General features: G+C 38.8%; 2 protein-coding genes across 5 annotated transcripts in view; one reads left to right on the forward strand and one right to left on the reverse strand.

The window, feature by feature from the left end:
- Positions 1-9689, forward strand: part of INVS (inversin) — a gene marked incomplete at its 5' end in the record, with an annotated part of 338003 nt that extends 328314 nt beyond the window's left edge. The window contains 1 exon segment of the mRNA XM_081345332.1: positions 9535-9689. Coding sequence (XP_081201458.1) covers positions 9535-9668 — 134 coding nt within the window. The 3' untranslated portion in view covers positions 9669-9689.
- Positions 9690-10145: 456 nt separating this feature from the next.
- Positions 10146-27363, reverse strand: part of TEX10 (testis expressed 10) — a 149565-nt gene continuing 132347 nt past the window's right edge. For all 4 annotated transcript variants that reach the window (XM_081345334.1, XM_081345336.1, XM_081345335.1 and 1 more), the window contains exons 13-15: positions 23264-23441; positions 20967-21177; positions 10146-10341 (exon numbers count right to left, since the gene is read on the reverse strand). In XM_081345334.1, the coding sequence (XP_081201460.1) occupies positions 10228-10341; positions 20967-21177; positions 23264-23441 (503 nt within the window). In that variant the 3' untranslated portion in view covers positions 10146-10227. The remainder of the gene's footprint in view (positions 10342-20966; positions 21178-23263; positions 23442-27363) is intronic.

The raw sequence follows: 27363 nt of genomic DNA on the forward strand, positions 1-27363 counted from the left end.
TCAGGATCTGGCCTTCTAAAGAGCAGTCAGGGTTGATCTCCTCTAGGACTGACCGGTTTGATCACCTTGCAGTCCAAAGGACTCGCAGGAGTCTTCTCCAGCACCATATTTCAAAGCCCTCAATTCTTTGGCGCTCAGCCTTTTTTATGATCCAACTTTCACTGCCATACATTGCAACTGGGAAGACCATAGGCTTGACTATACACACTTTTGTTGACAGGGTGATGTCTCTGCTTTTTAGTGTGGTGTCTAGATTTGCCATGGCTTTCCTCCCAAGGAGCAAGCGTCTTTTAATTTCTTGGCTACAGTCTCCATCTGCAGTGATCTTGGAGCCCAGGAAAATAAAATCTGTCACTACCTCCATTTCTTCCCCATCTATTTGCCAGGAATTGAGAGGGCCGGATGCCATGATCTTGGTTTTTTTAATGTTAAGTTTCAACCCAAGTTTTCCACTCTCCTTCTTCACCCGCAACAAGAGGCTCTTTAGTTCTTTTTCGCTTTCTGCCAAGAGTGGTATCATCTGCATATCTTAGGTTGTTGATATTTCTTCCAGCAATCTTAATTCCAACTTTTGATTCATCTAGCCCTGCCTTTCTCATGATGTGCTCTGCATATAAGTTTAATAGGCAAGGCGACAGTATACAGCCTTGCCAGACTCCTTTCCCAATTTTGAACCAATCAGTGGTTCCGTGTCCAGTTCTCACTGTTGCTTCTTGGCCCGCATATAGGTTTCTCAAGAGACAAATAAGATGGTCTGGTATGCCCATCTCTTTAAGGACTTGCCACAGTTTGTTATGATCCACAGAATCAAAGGCTTTAGCATAGTCAATGAAGCAGAAGTAGATGTTTTTCTGGAACTCTCTAGCTTTCTCTATGATCCAGCGTATTTGATTTCTAGTTCTTCTGCCTCTTCGAAATCCTGCCTGTACTTCTGGTAGTTCTTGATCCACATACTGCTGAAGTCTAGCTTGTAGGATTTTAAGCATAACTTTACTAGCATGAGAAATGAGTGCAATGGTGCGATAGTTTGAATATTCTTTGGCACTGCCTTTCTTTGGAATTGGAATGTAAACTGATCTTTTCCAATCCTGTGGCCACTGTTGAGTTTTCCAAATTTGCTGGCAAATTGAGTGTAGCACTTTTACTGCATCATCTTTTAAGATTTTGAATAGCTCAGCTGGAATACTGTCACCTCCACTAGCTTTTTCTTTGGGATGGTTTTGGTTGCTACCTGTTGTGCAATGTTGCGAAACTCTGTCCATAGTTCTTCAGGCACTCTATCAGATCTAATTCCTTAAATCTATTTGTCACCTCTACTGTATATTCAACAGGGATATGATTTAATTCATACCTGAGTGGCCTAGCGCTTTTCCCTACTTTCTTCAGTTTAAGCCTAAACCTTGCAATGAGAAGCTCATGGTCTGAGCCACAGTCAGCTCCTGGTCTTGTTTTTACTGACTGCAGAGCATATAATCAATCTTTGGCTGCAGAGCATATAGTCAATCTGATTTCTGTGTTGACTGTCTGGTGATGTCCATGTGTAGAGCCGTCTCTTGGGTTGTTGGAAAAGAGTGTTTGCTATGACCATCGTATTCTCTTGACAAAATTCTATCAGCCTGTGCCCTGCTTCATTTTGTACTCCAAGGCCAAACTTGCCTGTTATTCCAGCTATCTTTTGGCTTCCTACTTAAGCATTCCAATCCCCCATGATGATAAGGACATCATGTTTTGGTTCTATAAGGTGCTGTAGGGCTTCATAGAATCGGTCAATTTCATCCTCTTCAGCACTGGTGGCTGGGGCATAGACTTGGACTACTGTGATATTGAATGGATTCGAACTGAGATCATTCTGTCATTTTGAGGATTGTATCCCAGTATTGCTTTTCCTACTCTTTTATTGACTATGAAGGCTACTCCATTTCTTTTGAGAGATTCTTGCCCACAGTAGTATACCTGATGGTGGTCTGAATTAAATTCACCCATTCCTGTCCATTTTAGTTTGCTGATACCTAAGATGTCGATGTTCAGTCTTGTCATCTCTTGTTTGACCACGTCCAGCTTTCCTTGATTCATGGATCTTACATTCCAGGTTCCTATGGAGAAAAAATCTTTACAGCATCGGACTTTCCTTTCACCACCAGACACATCCACAGCTGAGCGTCCTTTCAGCTTTGAACCAGTCGCTTCATTCTTTCTGGCGCTACTAGTACTAGCCCTCTGCTCTTCCCCAGTAGCATATTAGACGCCTTCCGACCTGAGGGGCTCATCTTCCAGCGTCATATCGTTTTGCCTTTTGGTACTGTCCATAGGGTTTTCATGGCAAAGATACTGGAGTGGGTTGCCATTTCCTTCTCCAGTGGATCACGTTTTGTCAGAACTCTCTGCTATGACCTTTCCATCTTGGGTGGCCCTACACGACATAGCTCATAGCTACATTGAATTATGCAAGCCCCTTCACCACGACAAGGCAGTAATCCATGAAGGGGTGCTAGAACATATAATTTACTATTAGATAAAGTCAGACTGCTCTGACTTTATTCACCGCAAAGATAAAATTTAGATGCTTTGGAAACCCAGTATCAAGACAAGAGTCTTTGTGGGGGGGAAACCCGATTGCAGGTGATTGCAATACTGGCCCAAGGACATATGGCCTGGGATTAGAATGTGAAACTACTTCGAGAGGCACCAAACCTCAAAGCAGTTCTCAAAATATCAAAAAGGATGTACTATTGGACGCTGATGAACTGATCACGGGGGGGGGACAGGGAAAGGGGGAAAGTGTAGCCTATGAATGGGAATACTCAGATCTACTAGCTTTACTTTAATAAAAGAGCCTTTCACTTCATACAAATGGAGTCAAGGTCTTTGTTTCCTAAATATCTAAGACAGGGCAAAACTAACAGATTGTTTTTAGTCTGGAACCAAATTCTGACTTTCCTCCTTTGAAGTGCTTTGTCACACCTTCACTACAGCTGCCTTCAGTTGTTGCTTGCTTGTTGGATCTTGCTGCCTTCAACCTTGTCTTAGTAAGTGAACAGCATATTTTATTGGGTTGAGATAGGTGATTGACTTGACCAGACTATCCCATTTCTTTGACTTGAGGAGCTCTTGGTTGCTTTTGCTGTCTCTTTTAGGTCATTATCCATCTGCAATATAAAGCAGTGTCCTATCCGTTTTGCAGTATTTTGTTGAATCTGAGCAGATTATAGTTCTGTACACTTCAGAATTTCCACTACTACTTTTATCAGCAGTCAAGTCATCAGTAAATATCAGCTACTGGTTCCATTGGCAGCCATACATGATCACTGCCTTCACCATGTTTGATAGTTGATGTATGCTTCAGATCATGAGCTGTTACTTCTCCATACTTTTGTCTTCCCATTATTTTGGTATAAGTTAATTTTGCCTTCATCAGTCCAAAGAATCTTATTCCAGAACAGGGCAGACTTGTTTAGGTGTTTTCTGGCAAATTCTAATCTGGCCTGTTCTTCAGCATTATCAGTGGTTTGTACCTCCTTGTGAAGTCACTCTATTTATGTTCATGAAGCTGTCTCTTGAACATAGACTTTGCAATGACAGGCCTACATCCTCTTGATTTGGCTGAATGTTTGAAAGTTTTCCTTTACCAATGATAGAATCTAATTTGTCTTCTGTGGTTTTCCTGCCCTCTTGGTGTGCTGAGCCTGCCAATTAATTCCTTCTTTTTAAGAATGTTTCAAACTGTTTTTTGGGCACTTACTATGTTTTTGCTCTCTCTGATGGGTTTATATTTTTCAACTTAATGATGGCTTCTTTCACTTGCATAGACATCTTTTTGCATATCATGCTGTGTTCCAGGGAACAGCTACCAAATGCAAATGTATCACTCAGAACCAAATCCATCTTTATCTGCTTGATTTGTCATGGATTAACAAAGAAACAGATTAGACGTGGCCATGAAACTGCTTGTCAGTCATGTTTTATCATTCATGAGATGTAATTCCTCGGTGGTTAATGCCACACTTTTGTCAAAACCCTTGAATTAAAGCTGAAAACCTTCATTTTCTCACATCTGCAGTACTTCATTTCAAATTCAGTGTGCTGGTGTACAGAGGCCAAATGCCAAAAAAATATCATTGTCCTAATGAATATGAACCTGACTGCATACATTTGGGGGAGACAATGTGAACCTGTTTTCAGTAATTGATGTGCCCTACTTGGGCAATAGTAACTGCAACCAAACATTTCCAATAACTGTTGATCAGTCCTGCACATCAGCTTGAAGTTTTAGTTCATTCCTTACATAATAGCTTGAGCTCAGACATGTTGCTGGCAATAGTGGGATTCAAATATGTGAACCACCAGTTCTGTGTGTGGATGCTGCTTCCAGAAGTGCATTATGGGCCTGGGCAACAAACAAATTAGCTACCAGTTCTGCTGGTAGCTAAATCCCTAAAGCCCATTGGTTGGTGGGCTTCCTGGCATGAAGTGCCTGGTGCACGTTCTTCCACATTTCTGACAGGACTTTAACATGGCCATTCAAAAACATTAGCTTATTTCAGTTTTAAACATTTTTTGGTGATACGATGCTCGTTTTGTCATTGTCTTCGTATTTTCTCGAGTTTCAGTTCATAAATACCCTGATGTTTTCCTGTAGAACTTGCAGGAACAATTCATAATTCTACCAATAAGGGCAAGTTGTCTTGGTCAAAAGGCAGCAAAGCAGGCCCAAACCATGATACTGCTACCACATTTCACACAAGGGATACGTTTCTAATAATAGAATAGGAATAGGAATGGAATAGTATAGGAGCTGGAAGGGACATTGGAGGTCTTCTAGTGCAGCCCCCTGCTCAAGCAGTAGGACCTTTACCACGGGTCGGCAACCCGCAGCTCTGGAGCCGCATGCAGCTCTTTCAGCTGTCTTCTGTGGCTCCTAGTCCGCCGCCGCCACCATGTGCAGTCCAGAAAAAAAAAGTGGGACTAAAAAAGTTCAACCAATCAATTCAAACTTCTCATGCAAAAAAAAAAAACTTGTGAAGTTTGAATTGATTGGTTGAAGTTCTTTGGTTTGTGGGACTGCCCACAAACCTCTTCTTCAGACTGCACGTGGCGGCAGTGGAGGAAGAGACGGGAGGACTGCTGGAAAGGTGAGTGGGTCAGTCAGCTGGGGCATGCAGGGGTGGTGGTGGTGTTTCTGAGCAGCATATGGAGTCTTGGACACTGCCAGACCCCCTCCTTCTTTCCCCCCCTTTTCTCTTTCTCTCTCTCTTTGTGTGAGAGACAGAGACCAAGTCCGTTGATTTTCCAGTGAGCTTCTGCTGCCTTATCTCCTGCCCTTGCTGCCTTTCCTGTGGAGACGTGTTTGTGTCTTTCTGTGTCTCTCTCTGCCACTCAAAGCCATCCTGCAGCATTTTCAATCGGCCCCAATTGCCAAGTGTCCCCATGGAAATCAATGGAGGTCCGCGGCGCCTCGAAAGGCCAGCCGCGGCACCTCCAAGTGACAGTCTGTTGGTTTTACCGGCGAGCCTCTGCCTCCTGCTGCTCCGCACCACCTTCTTTCACTCTGAACCGCGGCCCGCAAAGATTCCATTCCCCACAGCTGCTACGCCAGTTCATCCTTCGCCCTGTTGGTGCTGTGAGCTGTGGGGACGCCTTGGCCCAGCGCCGTCACTGCCCTGCCTCCGCTGGCTCCTCTGTGCTCCAGATGTGCCGATGTCAGAACTGCGCCGAGCCTCTCGTTGACTCTGGTGGCATCCTGGAGCTGGCCTGCCCTCGGCCAATGGGCCGCAGTCCGCATGGTCTGCTCATCGGACTGCCTGGCTTCCTGTCAGCATATCCCACAAGGGAGGTCTTCTAGGGAGACGGCGGTCCAGTGTTGTTTCCCCTCTTGTGTGTGTGTCAGACTTGTGGGAAAGGCTGGAAGAGGCAGCCAGCAGTCCGGTGTTGTTTCTCCCCCTCGTATGTTTGTATATGTGTGTCAGACCCATGGGAATGGCTGGAAGAGGCAACTGGCAATCTAGAATTGTTTTCCCCCCCCTCGTACGTTTGTATGTGTGTCAGATCCGCAGGAACGGCTGGAAGAGGCAGCTGGTAATCCGGCGTTATTTCCCCCGTGTGTGTCAGAGCCACGGGAACGGCTGGAAGAGGCAGCCGGCAGTCCGGCCTTGTTTTCCCCCCCTCATATGTTTGTATGTGTGTCAGACCCGCGGGAACGGCTGGTAGAGCAAACTGATGTAGGCTTCTGCTGGGTTTCCTCAACCTCCCCCGCCCGTTTTATTTTAAACCCACCACCGCCTCCCTCTTTCGCAAAGCCTCGGAAGATTCTTCTCCCCGTTGGCCTCCTCCCCTTCTTTGGAACCTTCACAAAAGGCGGAAAGAGGAAAGTCCTAGAGAGAGAGAGCGCAGGGCGGGGGAGCAGTCTTTTCTGAAGGAGGAAAAGTCAGGACGGCAGAGTCATCCATACCAGAGGGCTGGTGCACATTTTGCTTTGCTGTGTGTGCGTGTATGCGCACGCACATTTTGCAGCTCCCAGTTTTGTGTGTGTGTGTGTGTGTGACGGAACTGGTTCTGAGTGGCTCTTTTTCTGTTTCATGTTGACAACCCCTGACCTATACCATCTCAGACAAGTGACTGCCAAATCTCTTCTTAAAAATCTCCAGTTATGGAGTGCCCACAATTTCTGGAGGCAAGCTGTTCCACTAATTGTCCTCAGTGTCAGATTTCTCCTTAATTCCAGGTTGCTTCTCTCTTTGATCAGCTTCCAGCCAGTTTCTTGTCCTACCCTTTGGTGCTTTGGTGAATGTGATCCCCTCTTCTTGGTGGCAGCCCCTCAAATACTGGAATACTGCTATCATGTCTCCACTATTTCTTCTTTCCCTTAGACTAGCCCACAGGTCTGCAACCTGCGGCTCCGGAGCCGCATGCGGCTCTTTCGGCCATGTCCTGCGGCTCCTAGTCCTCTGCCATGTGCAGTCCAAAAAAAAGTGGGACTAAAAAAGTTCAACCAATCAATTCAAATATGCAGGATAGGTGCATATCTTGCCTTGGCTCCACTCTTCAGTCAAACCCTGTTATGCGCATGCATGCATGTGCACACATTTTTTGCGGCTCCCAGTTTTTCCTTTTGTGAGGGAACCAGTTCCGAGTGGCTCTTTCACTGTTTCAGGTTGCTGAACCCTGGACTAGCCAAACCCAAGTCCTGCAGCCATTCTTCATGTTTTACTCTCCAGGCCTTTAATCCAGGGCTTTTCAACTGGTGGTACACGTACCACCTGTGGTACTTTGCCATGTGGCAGGTGGTACGTGACCATCCTAGAGAAGTGTAGTGGCGGAGGGGAATGAGCCAAAGGGACCCAAGCCTGAAGGACAGGCAGCTGATTGGTGCTTCCGGAAGCAGCTTGGAGCTGGAGGTGAACTGAAGAAAAAAAGTGGAAAGGAGAGAAGAGGCTATAAAAGGAGCAGGGAACAAATGTAATTAGTTTTACCCCCTTTAATTGAGTCTGTCTATGGCTTTTAGAAAGTTTTCTTTGAAGGTAAACAGGCAACATTGTCACATGTGACATGTCTGAGGCAGCTTAAAGAAAACCCACCCGGAGTTTATGTGTTTCTTTAGTTTGTGAGCCTTTTTTGCTTTGCACTTGATTCCTGTGTCTTTAAGGGTACAGCAAAGGGATGGGGGGGTTGCATTTTTACTACACTGTGGAAAGAGCTCAGAAGGGAGACAGGAAGGGCCGACCAGCTAGTTCAGGGGTCTACAAACTTAGCAACTTTAAACCTGTGGACTTCAACTCCCAAAATTCCTCAACCAGCCATGATGGCTGAAGAATTCTGAGAGTTGAAGTCCACAAGTCTTAAAAATGTCAGGTTTGAAGACCCCTGAGCTAGCTGGTAGTGGTGCATATTAATAAACATGGATTAATTCATGATACATTTGTCAGTGCAAAGGGAAAGTGATTCAGCAAAGGAACAGCCACCGAAGAAATTAAAACTGGTACTTTTTCCCCTTTTTTCTACAGTTTGTAATATTTTATTAGATTATAGAATAAAATACAAAAATACAAAAGCAAATAGTAGAACACAGTGGGGAGGAAAAAAGGTGGGGGAAGTGATGGGGAGAAGGGAAAAAGAACAGAGTTCCTCTGTTGCAGTAGAAGGAAGCATTAACATTGAACCTCAACTTTTTACTTTTCCATATTATAAACTAGCCATTTCTATAACTACAAATGAATCTAATCAGTAAAACCCAAAATCCCCCCCCTTTTTTTAGTCGTCAGGTTTTTGACACCTTGCTAAGCACTGGTGGTACTGTAATATTGTCATGTCCTAAAAGTGGTACAATCTGTGAAAAGGCTGAAAAGCCCTGCTTTAATCATCTGAGTTGCTCTTTTCTGATTTTTTCCCCAAACTCTCAACATCTTTTTTTGATACGGTGACTGAAATTGGTTGCAATATTCCAGGTGTGGTCTTATAGTTTTGTGTTTAAATAAACATGAGAAGTTTCATTCAAACCTATTCTATTTTGGTTGCTTCCATCCCCAGAACTTTTTTCCCAATATCCTGTTGGCTTACCCCTGTGGAATTGCACAAACTGTAGACAAGCAGCAATATTCTTTTTAGAAAGTAGTGGCTTTTTAACACTGTATTGTTTGGTATTCTCCTGATGGCAATCTGGCCATGTAAGAAAGGCCTTTAGTTACTTAGGTGTTTACTGGGGATACTGGAGTTCTTTGACACCTCTCAGAATCTTGCTCTTAATCTTGATGATAGACCATTCCTGGGATGGGTAACAATGATGTTGAATTGTTTCTGTTTCTGTACAATCTGCTTGATAATGGACTGGTGGAGTCCAAACATTTTCTAAACTTTTTTAGCTTTTTCAGGTTTCCATAAATCATTTTTGAGCAATAAGACCCTTCCACTATCAGACTTTGATAGCAAATACCCAAAATTCTGTTCTTCAAATAAGATGGGGCCTCTCACATTCACACCCAATTGTTATTTGATTGATGGAAACACCCACTTTCAAATGAACTGATAACGTAGAGGTTCATATCTTTCATCCAAAACTCTAACCCAAAACAAATAGGTAGCTTTGAATCATTTTCCTAAATAAATGAACAAGTGTAGTATTTTTGACAGATCACATTTTTATGTCATATTTATGCTGAAACATTGAAAATTCAAAAAAAATCACAAACTTTTAAGCACTACTGTTATCAATTTTGAAGTTATCCCTTGTTTTCCCTTTTGTAATACCTCTCAATGGACAAAACAGGAATATTGATTTTTTTTAAAAAAGCAAGATTTATATAAGCAGATTTATATAAAATGGTAGAGCTAAAGTATGTCACAGAACATAGTAGAGATAATAGCTGCCAGCTATAGATAAGGAATCCTCTAAAAAAATTAAGAGTACATTTGCCATTTAATGGTCTTCAACTACATAAAACAGAATTTTGAAGTTAGGTTATTTATGTTTAATACAGAAAGAAAACCAACTATCTTGAGTCCTTACTGAACAAAAGCACTAATAACTTTATGCTTCTTTTACAGCAGGTGGATTGCAGGATATTTGCTTATTGGAAAATCCAGGGAAATATAAACATTTTTCATACAATATAAAACCTGCCACAATAATGAAAGCAAAACATACCAGATTCAGCCATGAAAATAAGACTGCACTATAGCATAAGAAGGGAGCCTGTTGATTATTTGTGGACATTTTGAAGTATCTTTAACGTAATTTCATCAGTGCTTTTATTTAAATGACCTATAAGATCACAAGACCCTCACTCAACATATCCACATCTGAAGCCCTTATAAACAGAAGAACAGTGACACTGACACTCCCTAAACTCTGCTGAAGATGTTATCTAATGTTATGAAACCAATCCACCGGCTTGGACAACAAATTTTCACCCTCAAATGATCTATACTTTTTTAATATATTAAACGGCATAATACTGAGACTCAAGCAAGTATTTAATGACAACAACTAAACTGTTCCCTGTTCTTCACAATATATAAAATTTCTCTTGATATGTTTCTCAGTATTTGCATATGTTTCTGTATATTTGCTTTAAGCTATTGTATTACTTCATTTTCTTTCAGGTAACTTTTAAATCTTAGTATCAAATGTAAAGAGTAAGTTTTTACACAAATCATAGATTGAATAAAATGCAATTTTAATTTGCACAAAAATGACCTTTTTCATTCCTACAAAGAGTTTGCAATCATATATTCTCTTTAATATAGTGTACTGACTGCCCCAGATCCTGGAGAATGAGTGGCTAAATATATATTGAAATTGTAATGGAGGTCTGTCAACCACTGCTCTTGAGCTTCATCACTTTTCAAGACCTGTGAATCAAAAAAACATAATGATTACTTGAAATATTTAACCAAAGATGCATTTGAATGAATTATTTTTTAAAGGAGAAAATGTTTATCATATCTATAACTCATGTAGATTCAAATGTAAGATACAGATAGTCTATGACTTACGACCATTCATTTAACAACTAGTTGAATTTATGACAGTACTGTCAGGCCTGTCCAATTTGGACATTCAGGAAAGAAAGACCCTCAACTCCACTCGTAGTGAAGGTAATAATAATAATAATAATAATAATAATAATAATAATAATAATAATAATAATAATAATAATAATAATAAAAATAAAAATAAAAATAATAATTGGAAGGGACCTTGGAGGTCATCTAGTCCAACCCCCTGCTCAGGCAGGAAACCCTATACCATTTCGGACAAATGGCTGTCCAGTCTCTTCTTAAAAACTTCCGGTGTTGGAGCATTCACTGCTTCTGGAGGCAGGTTGTTCCACTGCTTAATTGTTCTGTCAGGAAGTTTCGCCTTAGTTCTAGGTTGCTTCTCTCCTTGATTAGTTTCCATCCATTGCTTCTTGTCCTGCCTTCTGGAGCTTTAGAAAATAGCTTGATTCCCTCTTCTTTGTGGCAGCCCTTGAGATATTGGAACACTGCTATCATGTCTCCCCTCAAGCCAAGTAGTTATAGCATAGCAAAGCCAGATCTGAGGATTTCCTGCGTAACCCTGGTAATTTTCCCTTCTCTTGGGCCCTTCCCCTTTGGTCATCTTGGTGGTGTCCAATAAGGTTCAAATTAGGTGTCTTAGTAATAATTCCCTATTTTGGTGTTTCTTTGGATGGCCGTTTTACATTCCGTTCCCAGGCTTGTGTCCTTGGATCTTTCAACTGTTATCTCTGGATGGCACCTCCGGTTCCTGTCATCCCCCCTCACTATCTTCCCTTTCTCCCTCCCCATATTTTGTGGCAGGCTGCCATTAAAGCGCATATCTGACAAAATAAGTGATTTATGACCAGTTCTCACACTTACAACTATAGTAGCATCCCATAATCACATGATCAAAATTTAGGTTCTTGGCAGCCAGCATGAATGAACAACAGTTGCACCATTTTGGACTTAACACACATTTGCAACCTTTCCAAGGGGCAAAGGGAATGGGGGAGGTTGGATTTGTTTAATGACCACACTGAATCACTTCATGATCATGGCAAAAAGGTTGTAAAATCAGGCAAACTCATTTAATAACCCCATTGCTTAAGGATTACCTATACAATTATCTAGGACAGTGGTCCCCAACCTTTCCAGCTTGGGGGGGAGGGGATGGTTCTATATGAGTGGTAGTGTGTATGCAAGCTTGTGAATCTCCATTTGCACAAGTGGTACGTGCATGTGCTCACCGCACATGCAAATGAAGCTGCCCATGTCCATGCGTGCCCACCACTCACACAAGTGGAGCTGCACATGCACATGGTTGTGTGCCGCTTGCATGGCCTGTTTTTGAAGAGACGGTGGCCCACTAATAGGCCACGGCCTGGGGGTTGGGGACCCCTGATCTAGAATACAAAGAAGGAAAGTTACTGATTTTTTTTTAAATTAAGAAGGCACATATGTATTTCAGTTTTACGATATTTGTAACACAACATACCAAGAAACAGGCAAGCAGATGTTTGTAATTAAAGGAAATACTATGGAATTCTACTTCAATATTTTCCTCTGTCTCCCCAGAATGGGGAGTCAGTGAAAGTATTGCTATGGGACTTCCTGTTTGGCAGCATTGAGACAAGCTGGAAAAGTCAGTGCTCGGCTTTCCAGCTTGATTTTTTCTTCGTCTAATTTAATTTAATTTAATTTATTAATATTTCTATACCGCCCTTCTCCCGAAGGACTCAGGGCGGTGTACAGGGCAAGAATAAAACACAGAGTTACAAAAATTAAAAGATAATTAAATACATGCCCATAAAAACAGTTGGTACATTAATAAAAACCCCAATAAAATGATAGTAAAAAACCCCACCAATCCCCCCTCAGGCCAGGCCGGCTTGTTCGAACAGGTATGTTTTCAGATCGCGGCGAAAGGAGCGAAGATCGGGCGCCGTCCGGAGCTCAACCGGTAACTGGTTCCATAGCTCCGGGGCGCCCACAGAGAAAGATCTCCCCCTGGGGGCCACCAATCTACATTCTCTGACCGGTGGCACCCTGAGGAGTCCCTCTCTGTGGGAACGCACAGGGCGGAGGGAAGTTGACGCCGGCAGCAGGTGTTCCCTAAGGTACTCCGGACCCCTGCCATGTAGGGCTTTAAACACCATTACTAGTACCTTGAATCTCAATGACCCTTAAAGGGTCGAAAGTTGCCTTGGAGAGGCAATAAAAGAGGAGGGGCACTTCAGGAGCTCAGATCAGGGGGCACCCAATCAGAACGAACTGTAAGACCCTCTGCAAAATGAAGATAAAAGGCTGTTTTTTATCGTCAGCCATAGACGTCTCCAGTGGGAAGAAGAGAATCACAATTCAGAGGAACTCCAACAGCGTGTTGAATGTGAGTGAGCAGATCGTTTCCTTTCCTTCTCTTAGAAGATTATTAATGTTGAATCCCTGATGATAAGAGTTGGAAGGCAAAGACCCCCAGAAGATTTATGAGTGGTGGGTAACTACTTGGGGTAAAACAGATTCTTTGTTTAAAATATTGGACATTGATAAATAAGTTAAGGAGGACATCTAGTGGTGGGGAAAAAAAAGAATGAAATTTTTGTAATTCCCTCTGTTGATTGAAACGTTACCTTGGAAAGAACACCTGCAATAAGATAAAGTTGCTTTGTTATGAGACTGAGACTTTAAGCTACTTTTGTTGAACTTGAATAAGTTTAAACAGACATTGTTTTTGCTACAGACTGTAAACTTCAAAATGACTTCATCTAATATTACTAGACTTACGAAAAAAACTTCTTCTGCACCCTTAGTGGGCCAATCCAGTCCTACAACACAGGGATCCATTGAAGCTATGTTGAAAAGGGAAAAGATTACAGTTCAAAGTGAAACACAGACCTCATTAAAATTTCTTCAGGATCTTATGTTGAAGAATCAAGAGATGGTGGAGAAACATCGCTTGGAGACACAAGGGAATCATAAAATTACACAAGTAACATTGGAGAAGTTAAATGAAGAAATGATGGATATAAAGTGGAAATTAGAATCTCAAAATCAAATGATAGTACAAAACCAACAGAAGATATATAAGATTGAAGAAAAAGCAGGTGATAATGACAAAAAGATAGAAATTTTACTGCAAGAAAATGAAAAGTTAGACAATGAAATTAAGATTTTGGAGATGGCAAATGCGGAGCATTATTTGAGATTCCAAAATATTCCTGAGGACAGAGCAGAAAACATAGAAGAGGTTATTATTCATATCCTGGAGGACGCTCTGAAAATAGACAGATCGGAAATTCAATTTGAGCTGGATGGGGCTTTTCATTTCAATTCAAGTTATGCAAGAAGAAATAAATTACCAAGAGAAGTACATGTACGGTTTGTAAGGAAGTCAACAAGAGATGAAATATTGCAGAAAGTAAGAGATGAACCAATACAATATAAAAATAAAGAAATTATGGTCTTAAAACAGATACCCAAGAGAGTTAGAGATTCACGAAGACAATACCACTTTTTGACCACGAAACCTATGGCTAATGACATAAATTTTAGATGGCTGATACCAGAAGGCATCTTAATAAACTGGAACAATACAAGATATAGATTTGATTCAATTTGGAAAGCAGAAGACTTCGAAGAGAAGAATAGGTCAATTCTGGATGAAGGAGTAAAAAGACATCAAGAGGAAAGTAAAGAACAGAAACAGAGGAGGAGATCCAAGGAGCAACTGCACAAACAAAAGAACAGAAAGAGGAAGGTCTCCAAAAGGGGGAAGATGAAAAACCTGCTAGAGAACAAAGAACTACCAGATCAGTTAGACCAAAATATAAGTAATGGAAATGGATAAAGAAAGTAGAATTTTTTCAGTAAATATAAATGGACTGAACTCTCCAATTAAAAGAAACAAGAGTTTTAGGAAATTATGGAAACTAAATTTGGACATAATTTGTTTGCAAGTAACGCGTATAAAAGCACAACATTATAAACTATTGGAATATCCAAAAATTGGAAAACTTTATTATGCATCGGCACAAAAAAAGAGGAGCAGCTCTATATATTAAAGAGACAATAAATTCAAAAATGGTATATTCAGATGAAGAAGGAAGAATATTAATGGTAGAGATTTATCTGCATCAAAAACAAATATTATTAGTGGCAATCAGGACAAATTTTATAAAAACCTACATAAAAAAATAATAGAAATGGAATATCAAAATATTTGTTTATTAGGAGACTTTAATGCAATAACAGATGGAAGTATTGACTAGAAAAGTAACAAAAAAAAGAAAAATGGTAAAGGAAGACTACCCAAGACATTTTTTGATATGGCGGAGGAAAATGGAATTCAAGATGTTTGGAGGCAAATAAATCCACAAAAATTACAATATACTTTTTACTCAAATAGCCAGAAATCCTGGTCAAGAATTGATATGATTTGGATGACCGCGGATCTGAGAATGAATGTGCAGGACATTGAAATAGAAATAGGTACATGGGCAGACCATAACCCTTTGAAAATGACTTGGAAAGAGATACAAAAAAGGCTAAGATGGACTTTAAACTGTTCTATATTAAAAGAAAAAGAATTTATAGAATTAAAAAAAGAAATGAAACTTTTTTTAAAAGAAAATAAAAAAGAAGATACTAACACAAAAAAATATGAGACACAGCTAAAGCATATTTCAGAGGTATAGCAATATCATATACGGCAAAGAAAAACAAACAGAAAACAGCAATATACATTACTAAGAGAATAATTTGGAAAATTAGAATTGCAAAAGAATCCGCAAAAAAAGACTTTAAAAAGAGATATGGATATGATAAAACATAAACTAAACTTCGACTCAGAAAAAATGGCAGAACAGATAAAAAGAGCGAAGCAAAAAGTTTTTGAAAATGCCAACAAAACGGGAAGATGGTTAGCTTATAAACTTAAAAAACAGAAAAAAAGAAAAATGTTATACAATTTGCTGGATGGGAAAGGTTATTTACAATATAAAAATGAAGAAATAAAAAAGATAGTTAAAGAATTTTATAAAGACCTATATGATAAGGAGATTCCAAGAGAGAAAATTTTAAAATACTTAGAAAATAGTAACCTCCCGAAGATCTCAGAGATATTTAAAAATATGTTAAGACGAAGGAGTTACAATGATGGAAATAACAGGCTATAAAGAGACAAAAAAATGGTAAAGCTCCTGGCCCAGATGGACTTCCAGCAGAACTATACAAAAGTTTGCAAGAGATACTAAGCGATCCGTTGAAAGATGTTTGTAATGGACTTTTAACAGAAGCTAAAATGCCAGCAACGTGGATTGAAGCAAATATTTCTTTAATATCAAAAGACAATTCAGATCTGACTCAGATCAAGAATTACAGACCGATTTCATTACTTAATGTGAATTATAAAATTTTTACTTCAATAATGGCGGCGAGATTGAAGAAATATTTGGTTGAATTTATACACCCGGACCAAAATGGCTTTTTACCAAAGAGACAAATTAAAAACAACTTAAGAATGATAATAGATATACTGGAATACTATGAAACAAAACAAAAGGGGAAACAAAAGGCATTTTTAGATGCTCAAAAAGCATTTGATAATCTTTCATGGCAGTTTTTAATTTATCAATTACAAGCAATGGATTTCGGACAGAACTTCATAAATATGATAAAAACAATATATAGTAAACAAACTGCCAAAGTAATGGTGAATGGAGATTGTACTGAAAGTTTTGAAATAAGGAAAGGCACAAGGCAAGGATGCCCTCTGTCCCCTCTGCTATTCATTTTTACTTTGGAAGTTTTAAATCGAAATATAAGACAAGATACAGAAATTAGAGGTCTGGAGTTAAAAGGTGAAACATATAAACTACAAGCATTTGCTGATGACTTGGCATTCATTTTGGAAGATCCTTTGAAGATGATTCCAAAATTGTGGAAGAAATTGGAACAATATGGTGAAGTAGCGGGATTAAAAATTAATAAGTAAAAAACTAAAATAATAGTGAAAAATGTTACGGATAAGCAAAAAAATTGAATATCAGAGGTGATAGAAGTACAGATAGTGAAAAAGGTAAAATATTTGGGTATATATTTATCAGCTAAATGTTCAACATTAAAAGAAGACAACTATATAAGACTAGTTAGATCTGGAAAAATGGAAGAATTTAAAATTGTCCTTACTAGGAAGGATAGCTACAATTAAAATGAATATATTGCCTAAGATTTTATTTTTGTTTCAGACAATCCCGATAAAACTTGGGGGACTTTTTTTTTAAAGAGTTGGGCTCTTTAGTTTCGAAGTTTATATGGCAGGGAAAAAAAGCTAGAATAAAAAAGAAAACTTTGCAAGATACTAAAGGAAATGGGGGTTTTGGTTTACCTGAGTGGACTTTGTATTATCAAGCATCGGTATTGACATGGGTGAAAGAATGGATAATGCCTAGGAATAAAAGGTTGTTATGCTTGGAAGGACATGATTTACAGTTGGGATGGCACACGTTTTTATGGTATGGGAAAAACAAAATTCATAGATATTTTCAAAACCACTGTATGCTTTGATAACTGTATGGGAAAAAATCAAAATGAAAATATATGTAAAAATTCCAGGGTGGTTATCAACAATTGAAGCTTTTTCACATGTAAACTTGTTAGATTTTGAAAAAACATGGACATATAAAGATATTTTAAATATTGATGGGACATTAAAATCGAAGCAAGAACTGGAACATCAGGGTATCAACATGTCATGGTGGGTACATCTACAAATACAAAATAGATATGAAAACGATATGAAAATGTATGGATGTTATAAAGAACAAAACATGTTTGATAAGATATTACTAACGTCTGATGAGAAATTAATTAAAAAATTGTATAATTTTTTTGTTAACTTTAGAGATGGAAAGTGAACAAATTAAAGGGACAATGACAAGATGGGCGGAGAATTTTGGTTATACTGTAGTTAGAAGAATGGCAAAAACTATGGGAGAGAAATTATAAATTGACAATGTCAACTACATATAAAGAAAATCTGTATAAAATGTTTTACAGATGGCATTTACCTCCAGCCAGATTAGCAAAAATGTTTAAAAATGTATCAGGCAAATGTTGGAAATGTAAACATAATATAGGTACATATTATCATATTTGGTGGACATGTGATAAAGTAAAAGCTTATTGGAGAAAAATACATGCTTGGCTAGAAAATATATTAGGAGAACATGTAGCACTTAATCCCGAATTATTTTTATTAGGTATATTACCAGAAAAGACTGATAAACAAAATACATACTTGGTTCTACATATCATAACTGCAGCAAGAATAAGCTATGCACAATGCTGGAAAAATGAACAAGTACCATCAGAAGAAGAGCTAATAAAGAAGATATTGGAATGTGCAGAGATGGACAGACTAACTATGAGACTAAAAGACAAAGAAGAAACAGAATATTATGAAAGCTGGAATCTATTTTATAAATGGTTGGAAAAAAGAACCAAAGAGTGAAATTTGTATATGTATTAATGAATCATGAACTCAGTTCACATGCTGTTTGGAAAATTAACATATGTGTGTAAAGGATAAAAATAAAATATTTTTTAAAAAAGAAAGTATTGCTATGGGTAAAAGTCTAGTAGAACTTAGTTTAATAATTAACATATACAATAAGTCTAAATGAATAAATCAGGAAAATAAAAAAGATGGCATTAACTGACTAGACTGCTCTCCCAAACTATTCAGTTTTTAAGTCTTGAAGGCCATCAAGAAGTAAATAAATCTGATCTCTGCTCAGTCACTATTTCAGATAGTTTGCTCTTAAAAATAGGGCTTCCTGGTTTCATTCTTTACCTCCTGAGTATAAAGAACTATACACTGTACAAAGATCCAAAGTATCTCTTTGGATAACCCAACAATCCGGTTTATTCAGGTAAGAGGAGGTTGTCCTACAGGTATCCAGTGTCAAGATATTAATGGCTTTATGGGGAACCAGCATTTTAAATTATACACAGAAATCAAATGAAAGCATCCTTCTGAATGCCGCAAAAAGTTTCTGGAGTGCTGAGGACCTTGTTAGAGTAGCAGAACAAAGCAGTTTGTCCCCAAGCCCCATGATGGTGCCTGAATCAACCACCATTTTGTGGGCAGAACAAACTGGAGCAGCTTCAGGAATCACACCACATTAGCATAAAGAAACAATCCATTCCAGTGGTCTTATGCCTCAGAGCTTTTCAGACAATGTGAGGAGGAGGGCCTTTGGGCATTGAAGTAGGAAACAGGCCTAATGCCTGGTGGGACCTGGTGGGACTGGGATGGGGAAATTGTTACGTGGAATGCTTCACCTAACAATTTTGGTAACATGAGAGCATAATGGGCAGGCTCCATAATGGTCATATTTTGAGGACTCCTTTTGCAGTTAGTTGGCCAACTGAGAACTCAAAGCTGGATCAGTGATTCAGTCTAGCAAGGTACTATTTATATTCTTATGTTCTTAACACATCTGGCAGCTTCCACATTTGTAAAGAGAAAATGACAACCACTAATTTTCAGAGAGTGTCACACACAGCAAAGCCAGGACAGACAGAATACTGTTTGATCCTGGTGGCAGAAGATAACATAGAAAGTGTCCTATTCACTTCTTCTAAATTACATGTCAAAAGAAATTCCAGGTAATATGGAATTTTAGTCATCGCCAAAAATGGTCATAATCCACTAAAATTTAGGAAGCTAAATTTAAAATATTAAGGGTGTGGTCTGTAGTATTTATTAAGATTTCACAAATCTTAGAAACAAAGGGAGATCAAAGACAGAATGTTGGGGGGCTTGATAACAACTGAAGAAGTGTTTATGGGTTCTCATTTTACAGAAATATAGTTTCCCATTCAGAGAAGGATTTCATATAACAGTTATCAACTGCACTAGTTCCAAAATGGGGAATTACACAAAGATAACAAAGTGAGAGTCCTTGGTGATCTCTGAACATACCCAACTAGTAACATCCCCAGTGCACGAAAGATGTTACCTAGTTGGGTAATGAAAACTCTGCAGCAAACAACCAATCTCATAGAGCACCAAGTACTCCACAGTTAAACCCTGAACTTTATATATTCTCTTCTATAGATAATGTAATTAACAAGAGATCAGTGATAGTCAATACAACTGGATCCATCTTTTGTTGCCAATCTGTCATTCTTAAGTTATGGAGACAAATTCTGATGGCATATGAAGAAAATTATCCTAATGGTAAAAGCAGCTGGACAGTAAAAAGTTATTAAAATAGTAGATGAATTTTCCTTTACTGAAAGATAGTGAGGTATTTGTCAGGGATACTTTACGTTCAATTTCTGGACTGAGCATGGTTGGGGACTTAATGATATTGGAACCATCAGACACTGGAATAATTAATCCCCTAATACAAGCACTATTACTTGCTATAACAAAAGGCAGCTGTTAGGGACCTTGAGTTTCAAAAAAAGTTAAACATGGTCAGATCTTCTTTGGATGGGGGACCACTAGGAAATGCTAAGGCTACAGGCTATACTAGAAAATTGAAACACACTGGGAGAAGACAAAATAAAAAAAACTTTTGTAATGTTTTCTAGAAACTAGATGGATGAGGGTTGAGCTCAGTTTAAGGGAGGAGAATTTATTTTCCTGCTTCTCTGAAAGATCTGCAAATTGTGTAATAATGCCTGGCAGAGGAGCAAGAATCTATGTTTTCACCATTCAGATAAAAATTTAAGATATTAAAAGTGAGAGCTTGATTCCAAAGTGGTGAAATTATGAAAGGGGGTTACTTAAGGCCACACAATTGTATTGGTACATGGAAACAATTAAGCAGCTGTACAGTTTAAAGAGTTAAATGAAAAAAAATAGAAGGGAATAAATTAAAAAACACTCTGAAGGAGAAAATCTGAAGATAAATACTATATGGAAACTCTGCCACACCTGCCTGGGAATAAGGTTGTGCTTTAACAAAGGATGAAATGGAAGTACTTTCAACAAAAAAAGGGGGGATTCAGAGTCTACATAATTTTACAGATAGGAAGCAAAATAGATATATTCCTGTTTATTTTTAATATAGTAGCTTTAAACCACAAAGTGGGGAAAAAATTAGAATATGTCCTTCTTTAAAAGGAAGAGATCCTTGAGATATTCAAAATAAACCTTTTAAAAGGTGTATGCTAACATACAGTTTTGCATTCAATCCCAACTAGGAAGGAATAAGGATAGGAAATTGTAATGCTATTTCCTAAGTTTGGAAGCAGAAAACACGGTAAGTCCTTAATTACTGGAACTGGTGGTTAGAATGGAAATTATTTTTGGAGAAAGCCCACTATCATTCTTATGATAGAGAAGAATGACTCTTTATCCTTTAATGACTAATGGGCCAAGTGCTTTCAGCCTTTTTTGTGACCAGAAAAAATGTTACTTTCCAATTCTATAAGACTACAACTTGGCTTCAGCAGCCAGTGACTGAGAATGGGCTCCTTACCATGATATCTTTGACAATCTGTTTCACCAGGAACTCACTGGTCTTCATATGAGTCTGAAGCTGTCTGTGTTGCATTAGCAAACAAAGAAGCTGAGCAAGAACCGGCAATTCATCCCGGGAGGCTTGATTCACTTGAAGAGTCTGCAACATCACTCTCAAGATTTGAACTGAGGTGCTTAGAATTGAGATACAGGAACTCCACAGTACATCCCTGAAACCAAAGTTGAGGAAGGGGGGAAAAACTAGATGTGGACAAGTTTAGCTAGATTTATAGTAAGAAAAGAGTAACTTCAAACCACGCAAATAACCACAGGTATTACTTGTAATATATATATATATATATATATATATATATATATATATATATATATATATATATATATATATATATATATATATATATATATATATATATATATATATATATATATATATATATATATATATATATATATATATATATATATATATATATATAAATATATATATTAAAGGTAAAGGTTCCCCCGCACATGTGTGCTAGTCGTTTCCGACTCTAGGGGCCGGTGCTCATCTCCGTTTCAAAGCCGAAGAGCCAGCACTTGTCCGAGGACATCTCCGTGGTCATGTGGCTGGCATGACTAGACGCCAAAGGCGCACGGAATGCTGTTACCTTCCCACCGGAGTGGTCCCTATTTTTCTACTTGCATTTTTACGTGCTTTCGAACTGCTAGGTTGGCAGAAGCTGGGACGAGTAACAGGCGCTCACTCTGTTACGTGGCACTCGGGATTCGACCCGCCAAACTGCCGACTTTCTGATCGACAAGCTCAGCGTCCTAACCCACTGAGCCACCACGTCCCTATATATATATATATATATATATATATATATATATATATATATATATATATATATATATATATATATATATATATACACACACACACACACACACACACACACACACACACAACCCACAGTCATATGCAAGTCAGATGGGCAGCCATATATAAATTTAGTAAATATATAAAAATAAATAAGTATAAAGAATTCATAGATATAATTTATTTGCACAACTTCCAAGGGGCTGATAATTTATTACTAATTTACAGTTGTGAAAAATTCAGTCATTTTGCCTACAGCTATGGTTAAAAATGGGAAAGAGGCTTTCTGTCCCAGTTAATTGTGGAATATATTATTTATTGAACATTACTAAATTAAAAACATACAAAAGGCTTGCTTAAGCTTACCTTTGGAGGACATAAGTTAAATTTCCCGCAAGAAAAAAATTACACTAAAGTAAATTTTATAAAATGTAATATTACATTTAGAATATTATAAAAAAGGAAATACAAATTCTCACCAGAAATTCAAAGTCCACAGTCACTACTGACAAAGTACAGATTATCCTTGACTTACAACGGGTCATTTAATGACCTTTCATAATCAGACAGTCTTGGAATAGGTGCTTTACGACCTATAAATTATTTCTTTCCATTGTGCCAGCCTCCTTGGTTATATGATCATATTTTGGATGCTGGACAACCTGTTCATATTTACAAGCAGTTGCCAAATGCCCAGCAATCAAATGATTGCTATTTGCCATCTTTAATGCTTCCCCAGAAAATTAATGAAGAAGCCAGCAGGGAAGGTTACAAGTCTTTCTTGGAACATTGGATCTGAAGTCCATTCCCCCACGTGCCAAAGTGTTCTTTTTTCCCCTTCTGTGCATGAACGGGAAATCCTCGTGCGTAGTGGAGGAATATATTTCATGTCTGGTAAAAATGCTAGTGAGCCTTTCAGAACTCTGGTGTTTCCTAGTATTTTCTCTCTAAATGCCAGCATTCAGAGGGGAAAATGCTAGTGAAGTCCAGCATTCTGAGCCCAAGGGGAAAAGAAAAAGCTAGCAAACACCAGCATTCTAAGTTTTCCAGAATGCTAACGTTCCCTAGTGTTTTTACCAGATTTGAGGACATTTCCTCCAGCATGCCAAGGGACCTCAAATCTAATGAACACCATTGTTCTCATTATCATTCTGGTGGGAGACCTGGAACCTCTCCCTGGCACTCCACTAATGACCACAACTGGGACAGCTGGGATTGGAATCATTGAGCAAAGCAGTCTAGTGGCATCTCGTTTAATGACCACACCACTCAATGGCCAGTTTTCTGGGCCCAATTGTGATATAAGTGGAGGACTACCTGTACAACTGAACAATTGTTCAGCCACAATAAACAAAAACATATACTCACACACACATACGATGCTTGGAAAGTACCAATATTTTAAGAATAAAATATAAAATTAAAAAGCTTACCTCTTCTGCATATGTTCCGTATCTTCCCTCTCTATTGTTAAGAGAAGGTAGAGAAGACTATAACACAGAGAAGCTAGGAACCTGGTAATATTTTCATTAAGGACATATACTTGATCCAGTAGTTTACTAAGAGCACACAAAATAACACCAGCAGTGCTATCAGGTACTACAGTCAGTCCTACCTAGGAAACAAAATAATTTCAGAATAAACTATTTTTCACACAATCTTTAAGCACAAATATTTTTTGTATGTCTTATATTTATAAGACAAGAATTCTGCTATGATAATAATTTCAAATGTCCATTAAAGTTGTTATATTTTACCTGTTGAAGATTTAGACACATTATTAAAATCTCATTATTCAGTGATAACAACATATTTCCAACATATAACTTGAACTGCATTTAAATGCAGAATAATATTTTTGAGATGTTACAGCTATACAAAACATCAAATAGTACTTGAATTCACTGTGAAGTATCTTTTGGTCACCAAGGTGGATCCATTTAGGAAAGATATAACTCTAGCTCTAGAGCAAGAAAACAAGACTTATTGTCTTTGGACAATCCTTCTTCTGTGACATAAAATGATTTTGGCTAAAACGTAGCCTAAAACTATTATTCAAATCTCAGTACTGTAAGAATCCTTTGTCCTGGAAAGTAGCACAACTGAAGAACAATTGCTCTGCAATTTATTCCTTTATCTGAGTCTTGTACAAAACAAGCCAGATGTGCAATCCCCAAGTTAATATGATGCAGAAAGTCATTACCTGTACCTGCTATTATTTTAAATACCAATGGCAGAGCTTCTTTTTATCTTGTTCTTTATTAGGATTGTATCACTATCCTTAACCAAACTTTTTTCTTCTGTATGACCTGCCCACAATGTTGGATCTGGCATAGTGGTCTGCTCTCATTGGTTAAACTGCACTGGATTTTTATCCCGGTGACAATGTCTCTGGCTGCACACACTGAAAAGCATCTAGATATATCTACTATCAGTTTTGCTGTTCAAAGGATCTTAGTTGATTTCTTTCTTAATGGTTGCTTCTTTTCAGCAGTCACTGATCTTACAGCATCCATACTGACACCTAATGCTGTTTTTCAAGTACTCCCCCTATTTCTGCTTTAGCTTCATTGGATTTACAAGACCATCTGCTCTTCAGACAACTTGGAAACCAAAACTATTACTAAGTTGTTCACAGTGGATTCTACTACTCAGGCCCTATCTTCCCAAGAAAGCCCCCTCTTCAGCAGTTCCATTTTGATGTTCCCATTCCACCTGCCATATAAGAAAATATGGGGGAATAACATGCATTCTTGATCTCTTATGATGTCTCTACATGCATACGAAAGAAAAAGAAAGAGAGAGAAAGGAGGAGGAGGAGGAGGAGGAGGAGGAGAGGGAAGGAAGGAGTCAGGGAAGGAAGGGAGGGAAAGGAAGGAAAGGAAGGAAGGAGCCAGGCAGGGAGGGAGGGAGGGAGGGAGGGAGGGAGGAAGGAAGGAAGGAAGGAAGGAAGGAAGGAAGGAAGGAAGGAAGGAAGGAAGGAAGGAAGGAAGGAAGGGAGAAGCAAATGATATGGCTTTGTGAAGAGATGGCAGGCAAACAAATTTAATAAATAAATAGTTTTTTATCTAGTTTATTTTTTTTTTTTTTTTTTTTTTTATTGAAAAGTTTTAAAATACAATTTTCCCTTGAAAACCCCCCTTCCCCCTCCCTCCTCCCCCCCTACCTCCCCTCCTCCCCCCTCCCTCCTCCCCCCCCTACCTCCCCCCCTCCCCCCCCCTACTTCCCAGAGCTGAATACAAGGTATATATATATAAAAAAAAGCAAACCTAAGCAACCATATACTAACAACTATAAATTCTAAAATCCATCACTCTCTAGCTTATATAGGATAAAACAAACCTTAACAATATTAAACATATATATAAAAAAAAAAAAAACTAGAATAAGAAAAGGACACTCTCTAGCTTATATAGAATGGAACAAACCTTAATAGTATTAAACATATATTAAAAACAAAAAAAAGGAAAAAGAAAAAAAAAAAAAAACCCTTCTCAACCCTATACTTATCCTAAATAAACTCCATCCATTTTATCCATTCCATGATATAACATTCTTACAAATAGTTTTCCAAATTAACCAAGGATCCCAAATCAAAAAACTTTAAAGTCAACTCTTCTGTAATCGACCGGTCCTCTTCCCGTACCACATCTATAATTATTCCAAACACAACAAAAAAGGAAAAAAAAAAAAAAATTGCAAACAAAACTTGAACTTTAATCCAAAAAAGCTCACCCTCTCCACAAAACCACCAAATATAGAAATATATTGCGTCTACACCCAAATCTTTTCCCCCCTCCCCTACTTGACTACTTGACTATATCGTAAAAGTTCCAAAGACTTCTGCGATTCCTGCTACTTTCTCTTCTTAGATCGTTTTGCAGCAGCACGCGTCACCCTCTGTTTTATAGATTCATCCAACGAGGTTGTATCTTGATCTCCTCCAACACCGTTGTCTTCTATCTGACCATCTTCGGCCTCTTGATGCACTCCTTCTCCAGATCCCTTTCCAGCTTCCAAAAGTGTTAATGGCGTTGCATTTAAAACATTATTGTAGAAATCACGCGCTTGCATCACAGTAACCAAACGGTACTTTTTACCTTCGTGCGTCACCATCAACCCCACTGGGATCTCCCATCTGAACCTTATATCTCGTTGCTTGAGCTCTTGCACAAGAAATGTAAAATCCTTCCTTCTCCTTAGAATCTTTGGAGGAATTTCTTTTAAGACCAAAACTTCTTGATTAGCAATCATAACTTTAGTATCATAAGCAGCTTGTATAACTTCATCTCTAATTTCCCTTTTTGCAAAATATACCACCACATCTCTAGGCAACTTCCTCTGTCTGGCAATCCATGAATTCACACGAAACACTTTGTCCATGCCTCCTTTTATTTCAGATGCTGGCTGTTTCAACACTATTTCAAAAGCCTCAGAAACCAGCTGCTTTAGATCTTCCTTAGTATTCTCCTTTAAGCCTCTAATTCTAATGGCAAACTGCATCTGGAAATATTCAGCAAGACACAGTTCCTTTTCCATTTTATTTTCATTCTCCAATACTTTTGCTTCTAATATAGCATTCTTTTGAGTCAAGTCTTCTAGCTTTTCCTCCAATTCTTCCACACACCGAGCCACTTTACACACTGAAGTCAAGATGTCTACCCTCATCGCTTTGAGCTTCTGTTCCATCCTCTCCTCCATTCTCTCCTCCAATTTCTCCAATTTCTCCTCCATCTGTGCAAATCTAATATTAATTGATTCCAAAATTACCTGGGTATGTTTTTCAAGAGCATCTTGTAAGTCCTTTGATGTCAATACATCAGGAGGATGCAGCGCCTGCAATAATGATTGTTGCACAGGAGAAGTTCCAGCACTCCGAAGAGTTTTAGGGGGTGGTTTAGCCGCCATCTTTTACCAAATATGACGCACTTTCACTTCAAATTTGTAATCCAAAAAAGTCCATCAAGCTGGAGAGTAAAACATAATAATCCTCTTTACCATTTCCTCTTGTATCGCTCTGCCTGCTCCTTTAAATCATAGTCATTCCTTCAGGCAGGGGTGGTCGCAGACGGCTGGCTCTGCTCCAAGAATCAGGAGCAGAGGCGACGGCCAGCTGGGAGCAGCCCAGGCTACGGGGGAGTTCAATCCTTCAGCCGCCCAAGCCATAAGCTCAGGCGGCCCTGGAGAACTCTACCCCTACCTGGGGGCTCGCCCCCTCCTCTTCTCCCGAGGAGGGGGCTTCGGATTCGCCCGAACAGCTGATCGGCGCTGTTTCGGGCGAAAAAAACAACAGCTGAGCCGCGGGCAGCCCGGGAAGGCTCCCTCCGTCGCCGCGGAGCCACCGGAAGTCCAGTTTTTTATCTAGTTTAATATTTGATCTTTTTTAATATGCATGAGATTGCCAGATCAGGTTATAGATACAGCTATGCTGAACAGTCAACACAATGATGGAGAAGGTTACATTGGTATCTTAGAACAATAAAGTATTGGTTCAAAACTGAGTCAGCAAACCATTCCAATAACATAAATGTCA

This window comes from Vipera berus (genome assembly GCF_964194415.1).
Source record: "Vipera berus genome assembly, chromosome: Z".
Classification (NCBI taxonomy): Eukaryota; Metazoa; Chordata; class Lepidosauria; order Squamata; family Viperidae; genus Vipera; species Vipera berus.